This window comes from Vidua chalybeata, chromosome 1 (genome assembly GCF_026979565.1).
Source record: "Vidua chalybeata isolate OUT-0048 chromosome 1, bVidCha1 merged haplotype, whole genome shotgun sequence".
In the NCBI taxonomy this organism is placed as follows: Eukaryota; Metazoa; Chordata; class Aves; order Passeriformes; family Viduidae; genus Vidua; species Vidua chalybeata.
In genome coordinates this window covers 41,322,881-41,338,325 of record NC_071530.1, presented here as the reverse complement: position 1 = coordinate 41,338,325, position 15,445 = coordinate 41,322,881, and the positions used below count along the sequence as shown (strand labels likewise).

The 15,445-nt window shown below is 43.2% G+C and overlaps 1 protein-coding gene across 1 annotated transcript in view; it reads right to left on the bottom strand.

The window, feature by feature from the left end:
* Positions 1–14,249, bottom strand: part of STT3B (STT3 oligosaccharyltransferase complex catalytic subunit B) — a 51,253-nt gene extending 37,004 nt beyond the window's left edge. Inside the window, exon 1 of the mRNA XM_053939924.1 lies at positions 13,662–14,249. Coding sequence (XP_053795899.1) covers positions 13,662–14,179 — 518 coding nt within the window. The 5' untranslated portion in view covers positions 14,180–14,249. The remainder of the gene's footprint in view (positions 1–13,661) is intronic.
* Positions 14,250–15,445: the final 1,196 nt, after the last annotated feature.

Genomic DNA, 15,445 nt, shown 5'->3' with positions numbered 1-15,445 from the left:
TGTACAATCCTCAATAGCCAAGAGTCTGTTACTTGAACTTCTTTGTAACATGACAAAGGGTAAATCCAGCCAGATTCAGACACCAAACCACTTCGTACAAATTATGGCAACGTAAGGTTATTTAGCTTTCAGGTATTAAAAGCATCTACAGTGTTGTGGCTGCACATCTAAGTCAGTTTAGCAAGTCAAAATAACGTAGCTTTTCATCAAAAAGTCCTTACATATTTGGTGTTTAGTACATTTCTTAATGCATCTGCTATTCTTCCTCCTGCATCTAGGTCGGTCTACCTTGCCCAAATTCTGACTATACTTTCTTTCCATTGGTTTCTCTGTAGGTAGATCATGCTTAGTCCAAGAATCTGGATCTCTCATAGTGCACCTGTTGAACTCCATCTGTTGCTGTATTGACTTACTGACTTTTTGGTACAATAACTGCTGAAAAAATAAAAAATTGTTTCAGAGTGGATAATAGAAAGCGTCATCAGAGCAGAAAAGACACAGTGTAACTTGAAGGACTTCTGCCCTGTGATTAACACCAGGTTAAAGACCTAACTCTATCTAACTTGAGTATGTCTGCTCAAATTCTATTTAACCCTTCAGTAACCTGGCATAAATAGACACAAACATTGCTTTCCCAAGGACTGTAGAACCAATCAATTTTCACCTGTGGGTATGTACGTATATAGATAGAACTACCTGCAGAACAAACCAAACGATACACACAGGGTTTACAAAAACCTAGAGACAGATCTAATTATGCCCTAAACAAAAAAGCTGAAAAGAAAAATGCATGAATAAAGCCCAAAATGGAAAGGCGTAAGGGAAAATAAAAAGTATTCCCAACTCTAGGATGCCTTGTACTAAATTACACATGCAAATTTAACTGTGGCAGTTATCCTTCAACTAACCTTTGCTAGCTAGAAGGAGTGCGGAAGCGCTCCTAATCCACTTCTGTCCACAAATCGGACAAATTAGCTTAAATCACAGCTAAAAAGCAAACCACTCTAAAGACACCATAAAAGACAACAAAAAATGTTTCTATAAATACAGCAGCAACAAAGGGAGGGCTAAGGAGAACCTCCAGGCTTTGTTGGATGTGAAAGGAAACGGTGACAAAGGATGAAGTACCGAATGCTTCTTTGCCTCTGTCTTTTTCAGTAAGACCAGCTGTTGTTTGAGCACCCTGCTCCCTGAGCTGGAAGACTGGGATGAGTAGCAGAATGAAGCCCCCATACTCCAAGGGGAAATGGTCAACAACCTACTGCACCACTCAAACACACATGAAGCTATATGGGGTCCACCCAAAGGTACTGAGGGAGCTGACAGAAGTGTTCACTAAGCTATTTTCAATCATTTCCCAGCAGTCCTGACTAACCAGAGAGCTCCTGGTAGACCAAAGCCAGCAAACGTGATGTCCACCTACAAGAAGGGTGTGAAGGAGGATCCAGGAAACTCTGGGCCTGTCAACCTCACCTTAGTGCCAGGGAAAGTTATGGAGTAGATCATCTTGAGCACAATCATGCAGCACATACAGGACAACCAGGGCATCAGGCCCAGTCAGGATGAGGGGCAGGTACCTCTTGACCAACTTGATCTCCTCCTATGACAAGGTGACACTTAGTGGATGAGGGAAAGACTGTGGATGTTGTTTATCAAGACTCTACTGCAGCCTTTGACACCATTACCATAGCATTCTGGAGAAATTGGCTGCTCATGGCTTGGACACTCTTTGCTGGGAAAACAACTGTCTGGATGGCCAAGCCCGAAGAGTAGTGGTGAATGGAGTTGCATCCAGCTGGTAGCTGGTCACAAACAGTGCTCCCCAGGGATCAGGCCAGTGTTGGGGCCAGGCCAGTTTAATTTCTTTATCACTTATCTGGATGAGGGATTGAGTGCACCCTCAGTCAGTTTGCAGATGTTGGGTGGGAGTGTTGATCTGCTGCATGGCAGGAAGGCTCTGCAGAGGGATCTGGACAGGCTGGAATGATGGGCCAAGGCCACTTCTATGAGGTTCAACAAGGTGAAGTGCTGGGTCCTGCACTTGGACCACAACAACCCCACTGAACACTGAAGGCTTGGAGAAGAGTGGCTGGAAAGTTCAATGGCGGAAAAAGGCCTGGTTCAACACCAGCTAACATGAGCCAGTCTGTGCCCAGGTGGCCAAGAAGGCCAATGGTATCCTGGCCTGTACCAGCAGTAGTGTGGCCAGCAGCACCAGGACAGTGATTGTCCCCCTCTGCTCAGCACTGGTCAGGCCACGTGTCAAATCCTGTGTTCAGTTTTGAGACAAAAAAGAACACTGATGTGCTAAAGTGAGTCCAGAGAAGGGCAGTGAAGATGGTGAAGAGCCTGAAGCACAAGTCCTATGAGTATCAGCTGAAAGAGCTGGGTTTGTTCAGCCTGGAGAAAAAGAGGCTTATGGAGAGGTTGTAGCCAGGTGGGGATCAGCCTCTTCTCCCAGGTAACAAGTAAGATGACAAGAAGAAGCGTCAAGTTGCACCAGAGGAGCTTTAGATTAGGTATTTGGAAAAAATTCTTGACTGAAACGGTTGTTAAGCATTGGAACAGGCTGCCCGGGAAGTGGTTGTCTCACCAACGCTTGAAGTGTTTAAAAGAGGTGGGACATGCTAGTGCTGGGTTAATGGTTGGACCCATTGCTCAAAGAGGTCTTTTTCAACTTAAATGATTATATGAGCTCAATTATTTTAACTGAATTTATTCTGAAGCAGGTTAAAAGTATGCACATCTATTAATACAGTCCAACAGAAGGGATTATGGTCCCTAGCTAAGGACATAAAGAGTTCCAGATGCTTGCAAAGTGACTGTATATTCTCACACTGGAGCAAATTAGTGTGGGAATAGGATGTCACCAATAAAATAAACAAAGACCAGGAAAGTAGCTGAAAATTGAAAGTGGCCTTCATCCTTCCTCATAATACAGAGTGGAGTTTATCTTTCTAATAAATCAGATGCTGAAAGTATCTGAATGCATATTTTGCATTCAGATACTTTCAGTGTCTGATTTAGTCTCAAATAAGTATGGCAAGCAGAATTTAAAGTGAGTTATGAACTACTCCTATTTTATATCTTTCATACTGCTTCAAGTAAGTCTGAATTACAAAGAAACTCAAAGTTTTCACTGAATTTAATGTAACCTGTTAAGAATTGTACTTAATGGTTACCAGTGTTTCTTTAAAGACTATGCACAAGAAACACAAGTGTAATAACAAAATGTTAATTGCTTTTTAGGTATTCCACAGAAATGCTAAAGATTATGTGTACTGTGATGACAGCAGAGCTCAGCATTTAAGACAGTATTTATAATTAATATTAAATTACTCCCATGAACAATGAGAAACTGAAGTTACATGTTTATTTTCTCATTATGTGATAAAACTTCCAGTATTGCTCAGTCTTACTCCACCATAGATATTGAGCTATTTCACTGTGCTCCTCTGTCATTTTAGTAAAATCCCATGAATGCTTAGAAATGACCTTAAAATGTAAAGGTGGGGGAACACTTTAACCATGAGCTAGGCTTGCTATTACACACATATGCTTTGAAGCTGTCACAAATGTTAGTACAGAAATATTCAGACTACACCCACCATTGCCTCCTCTATCCTATGTCCAGGAACATGCCCTTTCAAAAGCAAACCACCTCTGACCAGCCAGCTACATTGGAATATCCAGTTTGGTAGCTACAGCCCCTCTGTCTTAGAACATTAAAAGGATAATTTCATTTCTAAAGCCATTTTATTAAATCAAAGTGCATCCTTTTGCTGCTGCCCCACTGACATAAAATGAATGTGTGGCTGCCCATGAAAATGGGGAAAGGAGGAGGCTAAAGCAAGAGGTTCAGTTTCAGTTCAGGTGGGGTTGAGAAGTTGTGTACTGCAGGGGTATGTGAGAGTTGTTGGGAAGGACCTGGTGTAAGTTCTCAAGGAATAGTTCTTAGGTCACATAATCCTAAATATTCTCTCTCCTTGCTCTCCAAACATGAATTAAGCTGGTCTGTTCCAGGACCTTTCATGCTCCAATCCCCACCAGACCATATGCCCTCTCAACTCTCTCTCCACAAATGCGCTGTTCTGTGAATTTTCTTCTTGAAGGTAGCCCTGAAAGAATACAGCAGATGGCACCGTGTGGAACACACTCGTCACAAAGCAAAACCATGATGTGCACAGCTAAGAATGTTTTGTTGAAACCAGAGTGCAATGGAAGCATAAAGAAAAAAGAACCCTGAAGCTGACTTACAAAAGCAAAAGCCAGAAAATAAAATTCAGTGATGGAACAATTACAAGCATGACACATTTCACACAAAACACATAATACAAGCTTGTGCCAAGCAAAACCTGGGCTTTATTGTGGGAGGCTGGGGCTAATGTTGGTGAAGTAAAGGTGGAATATAAAATTAAAACACTAAAAATTCCTTGGCTCCCATTTAGCCAGAAGAGCATAAGTACAGTTGTCATTACTAGCTGACGTGAGACATCACAAATTAAGATACTGTTGCTAATGTTTAAGGTAGTCTCTCCAGTGTCAAGATCCATTTTCTATTTGGCGAATGAAAAATTAAAACTGCTACAGAGTAAAATTAATTGTGAGACACATGCAATAGCTTTTCAACTGTTACTTCAGACATCTGACAATAGGTGAATCATTCTAGTCACCTGAGTAAGATAGAAGTCGAAACACAGTAGCATTACACAGCTTCTTGGAAAACTCAAACACTGCACTGGCTTTCATGACTTTCATTCTGCAACACTGAGTCGAAGAGACATCCATTTACTGTCATTGTTACCACTGATACAATGCCAAAGCTCCAATTTTGTTTTGCAGACTTTCTAAATTAGTAGAATTGCAACTTTAAGGCATTTTATCTATTACCAGAGAAAGAATTAAAGATGTTTAAAGGACCTTTAATACCCAAATCAAATATTTCAACCATGAAATCACCTTTTTCAATATAAATGTTTTAAAAATATCTATGAAATTCTAAGTTATTTAACTGAACTTACAAATTCTGTTTGGGCTAAGTTTAGAACAAGGAGTTAGCACATTCAATGTATGCAATAGACTGTGTAGAGAGACAGATAGATAGATATGTAAAGTTGGGTAAGTACTCAGGACAGGAAGGCTTGTTTTGTTATGTTTTGCTTCTGCATCACTCTATTTTCGAATCCTCTGGCTATAGCACACATATATTCTATTAAATGTGTTTCTCTCAATCAGCTGCATCCTCAAAGAGGTACTTTCCATGACTACACTTTCTTAACGTATCAATCCATTGTGAAGATAGAAATAAAAATAAATAAAAATCACACTTCTTGAATTTAAAGAAGTTGGCTATCATTTATGCATAATAATTACAAAAAAGAGAATACAGAGACTGAAAAAAGAAAGCAAAGAACTGAAAAAATGTAGTCACATGCCCTAGAACATTTTAAAATTACATAATTACATATTCCTTCCTTCTGCAAAATCCATAATAAATCCCTTCTGCAAAATTCATATTAAACCAATAGGATATAGAGTGCCCATCCATACAGTGAGCCACTATTTTAAATAAATGTAAATAATACTTTGTAAAACAGTCCGGAAGAAAATAGTTATCCCACTAAGAAAACCATCAAAAATCAATAATCAAGCCAAACTCCCACCCCCCACTGCAATGTAGTTTCCCAAGGAATTTGTTTGTTTAAGTGGGGGAAGTTTTGAAAAGGTGTTTTGCAATTCCTCATGGATTATCAGCTGAAGAGAACTTGAACATGCTCTTTTACCTAACAAACTAACATAACCCATAATTTGACTGTCACAGAAAATTGCATGATAAGCATTGTAATACCCGGAAGAAATTATCATTTATAGTTATTTATGTTAGATGGGCTCTGAAAAAGTAACACTTCATACTGGGCTTGGGTCCCGCACAGCAGACAGACATTTAAAATACCATTTCCTGCTCTTAAAGCACTCATGTACAAATACTCAGTTATTCCTTGTTTAAAACAGACCATTTCTTTTTCTAAAGCACAGGAATATTGCCTCACATAATAGCAAGAACTTCTGAAGTACAGCAAGTATTTAATTCTCTAAAATGCCAAAGGAGCTTTTACCCTGGGAAAGCAGCAGTAAGTTGGGAAATACAGAAGCTGATCTATTTTGTTTGTATCTATATCCTTAAATTCATTCCCCAGGCTGCTTCAACTTATGTAAGGTGTGGTGCAGCATTAGGATCAATTTCATGGTACCTCTCCAGTCCAGACCTAGCAGCTACCCACATTATGAACAGCTCAGTTTGATTCCCAGCAACAGCTCAGATGAAGACCACAAACTCTGCTCAGCTATGGGGCCGGAAATGAAGTCTATGTGCTGGACATACCATAAAAAGGCTATAGCAATACATGTCCTATGTTCACTTTGCTCTCCAAGCAAGTAGCAAGACTGATAGCTCCAAGAAGTTTTGCTAAAGGAGTTAATAATAATAAAAACATTGTCACACATCCTGCTACAGGGTGCAGGCTCCACAGGCCCCAAAAGTAGCAGCTTTAATAGCTTTCTTAAGTAGAAAGAAGCCCTCAGGAGTAGCCCTAAATGTCAGTACAAATGTATCACAAAGGACTTTCAAGAATGGAATTTTTAAAAATTCAGGAGGAAACTCTGCAACACATGCACAGTTAGACATTAAATGGAAAATAACCCAACTAAATTAACTGAGATTCTTACAGAACAGCAAAGACACCTCCTAAACTTGGTCAATCCATTTAAAACCTATTAGTTCCTACAGGATTTTGAATTTTCTTGCTAACTATACAGGCCAAAATTTTGATTCTCCCCTTCCCACATCAGTTCAACATGAGACAGATTCAAAAACGTGAGTATTAGGATTACAGGCTGCCAAAACTAGAGACTATTAGAAAGAGTTATGATAGGAAGTAAAGCTAACCTTTATAAACCACTCTAACCCTATGTAATCAAATCAAGTTTCTGTTTTAAAAACTGAATATATTAAGCTGTTTGAGTAATAGGATATCTGCCAAAAAAAAAGTCCATTCAAGGATTTTAATCATAGCATTTGCTCTAGTTAGTCAAGTGTTTGTGAGTGTTTGCTGAAGACCATAAAAAAAAATCACGGCATTAAAAGCTAAACTTGATGGTTCAGTTGACTCAGCCTACATAAAACATTTGGATATGCTTTCTTTTTCATGTTTCATTCTGCTATCCATAAATCAATAAACGGGTCAACACTTTGCAAGCATTCTATCTCACCTCATATGTTTTCTCCAAGAAGTCTGTAGGGAGTGTCTGTACTCAACCATACTCTGCATGTGTTTTATGAACACTGCCCCTCCTACCTATCATGCATAACCCCATTACTGCACCCACATGAAATCTGATGAGGTGTTCACCCCAATTACAAGTAGTGCAAGTGAGTAAAGAAGCACTATGTGCAAAGTAAAGATGGTAGTAGACAATAGTAGATACAGAGCAGGGATTTGATTCTTGCATGACTGCTATTTTATGAGGCCACACAGTGAACTGTTTTTCAGCTGCATCACTCCAACTGAACAAATCTAGCCTGAGGTCTCCCCACTCACAAAGCAGTTTCTGCTATGCCTTCAACTCTGTCCAATGTTCTTTTACCAAATTATCCTCCTTCCATTGCATTTCTAATATTTGCCTATTTTTGCAATTTCACAAGCAGTAGAGAAGTCTAGTACAGTCAAGTACATATCATCTTGACTTTACCACCATATCAACCTTACAGAAAAATTTACTTTTCAAAAAAGCTTCAAAATAGCTCCTTCCAAGTAGGTCAACAATACCTTACAATTGAGAAACCCCAAAAGTCAGGCTAACTTGTGCTAACAGAGTTTCTCAATCCATGTCATACTGCAATAGAAGTGATCAAAAAGATGCCTGATTTGGATCCTCCTCATTAAAGGGTAGGTGGTGGTGTGGTGGTGAAGCCTGGAAGACTATTCTCACATAAAAATCTCTAACCTTTCCTTTCATGAGCACACAGGCCCCACTGATCAGATTGGGACTCTATGCAAGAATATTTTTCCTAAAACAATAAAATGGCAGAAATGAGTTTGAGCTACCTGAAATTCTGTTAAAATTATTAATATTAGTAGAGTATAAAAAAACATTCAAATGTTAACAGTAAATATAATACTAAAAACTATATTTAAAAAAAATAGAAATAGAGTACTTCCCACTTCACAGGACCAAAACACTTGTGAATGAAGAACATGTCGTAAGTTTTTAATATGAATCTCATGAAATTTGCAACATCTCAAAATTAATTCAAAGTGATTATATTCAAACTGAATTGGAATCAAATTATTTCCTGAGGTCTGGAAGTTGTCTAAGATTATAAACAAAAGGAATTGTTTTGGGAAAAAACCCTAAAGTCTGTGAGAAATGTTTCCTATACAGATCCACATTTATGTACTTCACTTGAACAGGACTGTGTGATGGGTTGAAAGGCTCCAGAAAGACAGATCCAGTTTGGAGACCAAAGTGGCTGTCAACTCTCAAGAATACATTTAGTACACAATCTGCTGTCTATTTTCCCAGCAAGAGGCACTAGCAGGGAAGCAGTGGCCAGATGAATTGCCTGGGTGGGCAGTGGTAATTGATATTATCGACACTGTCCTCTTTACGCAATTTTTTCATCTCTCCTTATGACCACCAACTTAACATGCTCTTATTCACCTCTTCTTTCATCACCTGTTGCTCCAGTGTCTTGATATACTCTGGTTTTATTTGTATACGCCTTCCCTCTGTCACTCAATCCCAGTTTATCCCCTAACACCAGTCACTATTTACATTCCTTCCCAATGTTCTTATTCTTCTTCAAAAATAAGAGATTAAACTATAATATAAAAACTGGTGGCAAACCAGCTCGGGAAACTAAAATGTTATAGCATTTCAATAATTTACCTCACTGAATTTACTATGACTGCTTTATAGCAAGCAAGAAGAAAAAAACTGGACTGCATCATGGGCAACAGAAGAGAACTACTCCAGAAGTCAACTATCAGATCAGGTAACTACAGCACAAACCCACAACCACCAATGATCGATCCATACACCACTTTTTATGTTCACTTCAGTCACATTTTGACTTTTAAGGAAGGTTTCATGTCATATTTATAGATGCTAAATTATGTTTTCATTAATGAAACAAGTTTACAACAGCTCAAGGATCCATCTGGCAAATATGATTTGAATACAGCAAAACCTGTATATTTGACAGTGCCCGAGATAAAAATATCAACTTCCTTTAACCTGCCTGTCTCTGAAACTCAAGCAATGACACTGACCTTAGGTTTATTTTCACCAGCTCATCCCCATTCACCAAACCCCATTAACACTAGATTATGGTATCAATGATGAGAAAGTGGATTGCTATTATAGCTATAAGCCATATTTGCTACCAGGACAATTATGTTACCTCAGAGCGAGGTGCAATAAACAATGGTCACCCCTAATGGCAGGTAAAAAGCCAGTGGTTTGAGTGATCAATGCTGCTGGTTTGGAAGAGCCCAAAAATGTATATGAGATTGTGGTAGTGTTCCAAGAGCTGGCAGGGATGCAGAAGACAACATTCCCAGCAGGAAAAGGTAGGCAAATGGAAATGACAAAGCCTGCACTGGTGCATCATCTTGCACGTGCAAACTGGTAGGGAGAGCGTCTCATGCTCACACATATGAGCTTTGGTATTCCAGCCTAAGAAAGCTTTCACTAAGGTAACTGGTATTAATCTGGCTTTTAGCAAGATGTTAAAATTCTCAGGGGAAAGAGAAGTTTGATCTCATGTCATGGAATATGATTAATGATTCAGATACAGTTCTCACACGTGTGACTTAATGGTAAGAACTGTACAAACTGAATGTACTATTTTGATAGTACTCCCTGAAGACAACTGAAGTACCAAAAGTTGTTATCATTTCACTTGGTAGCAGTATCAGAATGCAACAAGTTTTGCTATATGTATCTATCTATCTTATATGTATACATATGCACACATACAGATTATTTTTATACATATATATATACACACACACACACATATATGATGCAAGCAGCCAAAAGAAATAGCATCTGGACATGCTGTACTTTAGAAAACCAGTGATTAGAAATAGTCTCTGTTCAAGAGCCCCATGATTTTGGTTGCCTTGGGTCTGCAGCCAGGTTGACATTTAAGGCAACATCTGACAGTAAGAATGCTCTCACCTGACAAATGAGTTAAATCTGCTGTTGTACTTTCATGTGCAGCTTTCACCCTGTACTTATGTGTACACAGCACCACAATTAAGCTCTCGGTTGACCCAGCTGCCAAACCAGCCAATAGATGAACCAGATTTCAGACATGAAATCTGTCCCTTCCAATGTACCATCACTATCCATGTTTCAAGTTCTTGGCCTTAGAATGAAATCCTGGAATTAAATGCTGGAGGCCTGTCAATGGCACATCTTAATGTCAGTGTTGCCTCACTTCATGAATCAGCTCACCTGACCTAGAAGCTGCCAAGAAGTATACATATTTCTCAAAGCCTCTGGACCAGCTCAAGTATGGAAAGTAAACATGACATGAGAAATAAATCAAAAAGTTGCACAAAATAGGTAGTCAGTGTGGAAAAAAAAAAAAACAAACCCAGTAAACCTAGTCATAATGTACAGGTCACAAGTTCTTAACTGACAGCACAGTGACCTCAAAATACCAGTTTAGTTTTACCTTGCACTGGCATTGTATTTCAATGAAGATCAAAAACCAAACACCACCCTCTCTCTACTGCCTTGGCCTATCATACTACATTTGGGTCACTTCTGGAAGAAATGCCAACACAAGTGAATCTCAGTGGATGATTTTACAAAAGCAGCAAATCTCCTTTCTATGCCAAATCAAAACCTAATTTTACTGTCAGAAAGGCAGCTCAAAAGGGATGTTAGGGGGGGAAAAAAAAGTGGTATTTTATTCAATTAATATGTAGAAAACCCAAGGCAATTCTGCCTTTCTTCCCACCCTTGATTGTTTCATATGTCCATACCAGGAAACTGGATTCCCGAGTAAATGGGAAAGCTTTCTACACCTTAGAGGCAACGATATTTTTCAATTCAAAAGAATAAACGATTTGCTTAATGCTCCTCATTTTATCAGATATACTTCAGTTTCCTCTCTGGAGCACAAAACAAATACTAGAGAATAGGTGACTGACTTCACAACACACTGAAAGATATCCTATGCAAGCTTGACAGGAAAAGCCGAAAGAATTGAGAAAAATATCAAACTGTTCCACAGCAAAGTCTACAACCACTGTCCTGAAAAAAACAAAAAATCCAGTTTACCTGGAGAAGCTGCTAAAGAAGTGGTTTAAAAAAAATTAGAAACAAAGCACTGCTACTAGTCTTTTCATAAGCTCCTTTCCCATATTATATTCAGACTTGTAAAACACTTGCAACTATGAAAAACCATTCCCACCTAGCTACTCCACACTGTTTAAGAGAGCAACATCATTTTTTACTCTTTCCAACAATTTTGCTGTTGCAATAGAGAAAGCCCTTTGTTTTCACTCAGTTTCTACCATTTTACGTTCTCTTTCCTACTAATTAACTTAAGTGCATTGCCTCTACCATTTCTGGCATGCAGCAACACGACACTGGCATGATTCTTGACATTTCAACTGCTTCTCACAGACCTGCATTAAAATCAATGAGTTTTGTCAACTTCATCTATTCCCTAATTAACAAGGGTACATCCAGCAGCACAGGCAGCAATGCCTTCTGTTTGTGTACTCAGGAAGATGACTTTGCATCAATTTACACATTGCTTTCAACAGGAGTTTATCTTTACAGCTAGATCATTACTATGAACTTAACTCCCACAGCACCATTTTAGTGTCCTTCAGGGCTTCAGTAAGAAGTTACACAACTCAGCACTATAAAATTTTTGTTTATCCAACAAGGATGAGTCTTTATTATAAAAATCAGATAAAATTGGCATAAAAATGTAGGTTGCATGCTTAAAAGTTTCCTCCGTAATAGAAATGAAAGCCTTTGCTTAAATTTAGATTAGAAGATAACTACTCCACAGGATACAAGCTCAAGTTCATAGTCTCACTGTAGATGTGTTTAAACTACGCTCTCCCTCATTCTTAACTTTATTAACTGGAAGTCTGCACTCCCTCCATTCATTTGTGTTTGCAGAAAAACACTTATATCATGGGCAATTACTTGACATTTTGAAGATATTTTGAGATACTTGGCTTTCACATCACAAAGGTTTATTACTTCACACAGCATTTAAAAACAAAGCTATTCCTTGTTCTCTATCCACTATTCTGAGCCATGATTTGTGAATGGATTACATTTGCAAACTGGGGGGAGAGTAGTGAGGGGGGAAAGCCAACTAGAAAAGAGGAAGTTGTGCTTTTGAAAGTATCAAAGTGGAGTGCATGCTTCACAGAGAAGTACAATTTCAGCAACAATTTTAGATGTAATTTAACACAGAATATCTAGCATGCATTTCCAAACGAAGCGTCTCCTTCCTTCGTGCAATTCACAGTGAGACCCAAGACATAAAATTTTAAATTAAAATCTGACAATTCACTATTTTAAAGTCATCTGCCACTTACCCTACTTAAAGTTCTAAAAACCCCACGGATTCCCAGGATTAATTAACCGGTAATATAAAAATTCATTGTCACGTTTTTGCATTACAACAACCCTGCCCCACAAGTCTTGTCATCTTTCACTTCGCCTTGCTGCAAGGAACGAGTGCAACATTTCTTGATCTCATCCATAAAATGGTTTCGGTCCCCTCCAAGACGGAAAAAGAACAGACGGCTTCTACAGGAGGGAAAGCAATCTTAGGAAAAATCAAGAGGTGTGGGAAACAGCGAAAGTCCTTGGGCTCAGAAACGCAGCTACGAAACACCTGGCAGTAAATCAATGTCACCCATTTCGCTGTAATCCCTCAAGTCACTTTTATGAAGATTACTTCCTTCAGCGCATTCCTCACCCTGCTCCCTCCCCGGCCGACAAGGACTCCAGTAAAGACCACTTCGGGAAGCCGCACCGCACACACGGGACCGCCGCCGCGACAGCGGAACCCGGACCGGGGCGCGGGTCACGCCTGGCACAACTGTTTCGCTACCAGCCCCTGACTCCTGCCCGACTCCCGATTTCCTGCCAGCGCCACAACTTTCTTTCCCCGTGCCCTCCGGAGAGTCCTGCCGCAACTCTAAGGGATGCAGAGGAACTGCCGCCGCCCTGTTCCCGAGGTCTCCGCCGCAGGGGACACCCCAGCGCTCGGCACCGCCGCTCGCCCCCGGCGCTTCCCTTCTCCCGCGCTGCCGTGGCGACCCCTCACGCTCCCTCCGACCTGCCACAGCGTGTCCCGTCTGCACCGCCTCCCTCTCTCTCTGTCCTTGCCTCCCTCCTCGGCTCCCGGGGCGGCCGCGGCTGCCGGCTCCCTCCGGGGAACAGGCAGGGGCGCAACTTCGCGGAGTGGCGGAGCGGGGGGCGGGCGGCCGGGCCCTCCCGCCGTCCCCGCGGCCACGGCGGAGGGAACCCGCGGGTCTCCCCCGCCTCAGCTCATGGCGCGGTGCTTTCCCGCCTCCCCGTCCCGCCCGGCGGCGGCGGCGACTGACCAGGGGTCGAACTCGTGGATGATGCTCTCGAAGCGGATGACGGCGAAGAGCCGGGAGCTGAATCCAGCCAGCCAGGCCAGGAAGAGAATGGTGAAGGAGAGCAGGGACTGCCAGCCCGCCGGCTGCGATAGGCCCCCCGACAGGCCGCCGGCCGCACCGGCGCGGCTGTGGAGCGGCGCCGCGGAGTTGGCGGCGGGTCTGTGCTTGTGGTCGGGGGCCGAGTGCTCCGCCATGTTGTACCCGGGGCTCCCTCGCAGCCTCTCCCTCCGCCCGGCGCGTGCGGGGAGGAGGAGGCGGAGGAGGGGAGGAGAGGAGGGAGGAAGGGCAGGGGGCGGGGGGCTCGGCAAGGGGCGGGGCGGAGCCCGCCCGTTCTTGCTCGGCGCTCCTCGCTGACTCCTCGCCGCCTCCTGGCGCGCCCGGGCTCTGCCGCTGCCTCCTCCTCCCGCCGCCGCCGTCACCGTCCCCCGGGGCGGGGGGGAGCACGGCGCGGCGCGCGCGAGCCCGGGGGGCGGGGCCATCGACAGGACGGGGGCGGGGTCAAGGAGCCGGAGGGGCGGGGCTCGAGGCGGCCCGGGGCGCGCGCGTGGCTCCGAGGGGCCGCGCCGGGGTGGGGAGGGGGCTCTGCCTGGAGGGGGCTGCGGACGGGATCCAGGCGGGAGGGAAAGGGGCGGATCGCGTCTCCCGTCCTCCCTCCCTCCCGAGCGGGCCGTTTGACATTGCCGCCCCTCTGGAGCGGGAGGAGCTACCGGGGGAGGGCGGGGCTCCCAGGAGAAGGCGAGGGGGCGGGACCGATCCCCTCCGGTAGCGCCCTCCTAACAGGAACTCCGGTGACGGCCTGTCACGGAGCGACAGGTATTTAAAAGGGGCGGGTCATCCCCGAGTAGCCAATCGGAGCGGCACGGCCTCGCGCTCGGGGAGACGTCGCGCCCGGTGCCAGCCGTTGGGCAGTTGACTGGCAGCTCTTTCGTCCAATCGAAGCGCGGCGTGCGAGTCACGTGTGCGCCCCCGGCGCAGTGCCAGGGCGCTGCGGTGCGTGTGGGCCGGTGGGTGGTGCCGCTCCCGGCGTGCTCTGGAGCGGAGTGTTAGCGGAGCATGCCGGGAGTTGTAGTCCACCGTGCGGGGGCGCGGCGAGCCCCTGAGCGTGTGGCCGGTAACTCCGTTTGTTAGGAATGTTTATTTGTCCCGGCGGAAACTGCGATGGCTGGCGCTGAGGGATGTGGGAGAGCTTCGCCCTCATGTAGTTGAGAGTAGCAGCTCCGGGCAAGGTCAGGGAGAGCCCTGCGTGTGCCACTTGCCTCAGCTGGAAGCATTTTTACAGAATCCATCAGTGCATCAGTTAGGTTGGAAGAGACCATTGAGATCATCGAGTCCAAGCTATGGCCGAACACCACCATGTCAACTTGACCATGGCACTAAGAGCCAGATCCAGTCTTTCCTTAAACACTTTCCATTCCAGGGATGATGACTCCACCACCTTGGTCATGCGCAGTGACCAGCAAATGGATACTTTGGCTTTTTTGGGGCGGTGGGATTGTTTGGGTTTTTTAATTGTCTTTTAGGAGTTTTCTCATTGAAGTGCTATTTGGGAATCTTTGTAACTTCCTCAAATATTTTGCAAAACCTGTGGCTATAAGGAGAAGGTGAAGAAAAGCGAAGGCTTCCGAGGTTGCACAGTCAATGGTGTTTGAGGCATGCTGGCCTTTTTTCTACCCTGAGATGGCCTGCTTTTAGAAAAAGTATGATACTGAACACAGGCAGAATAAAAAACTACATGGCTCTTTGCA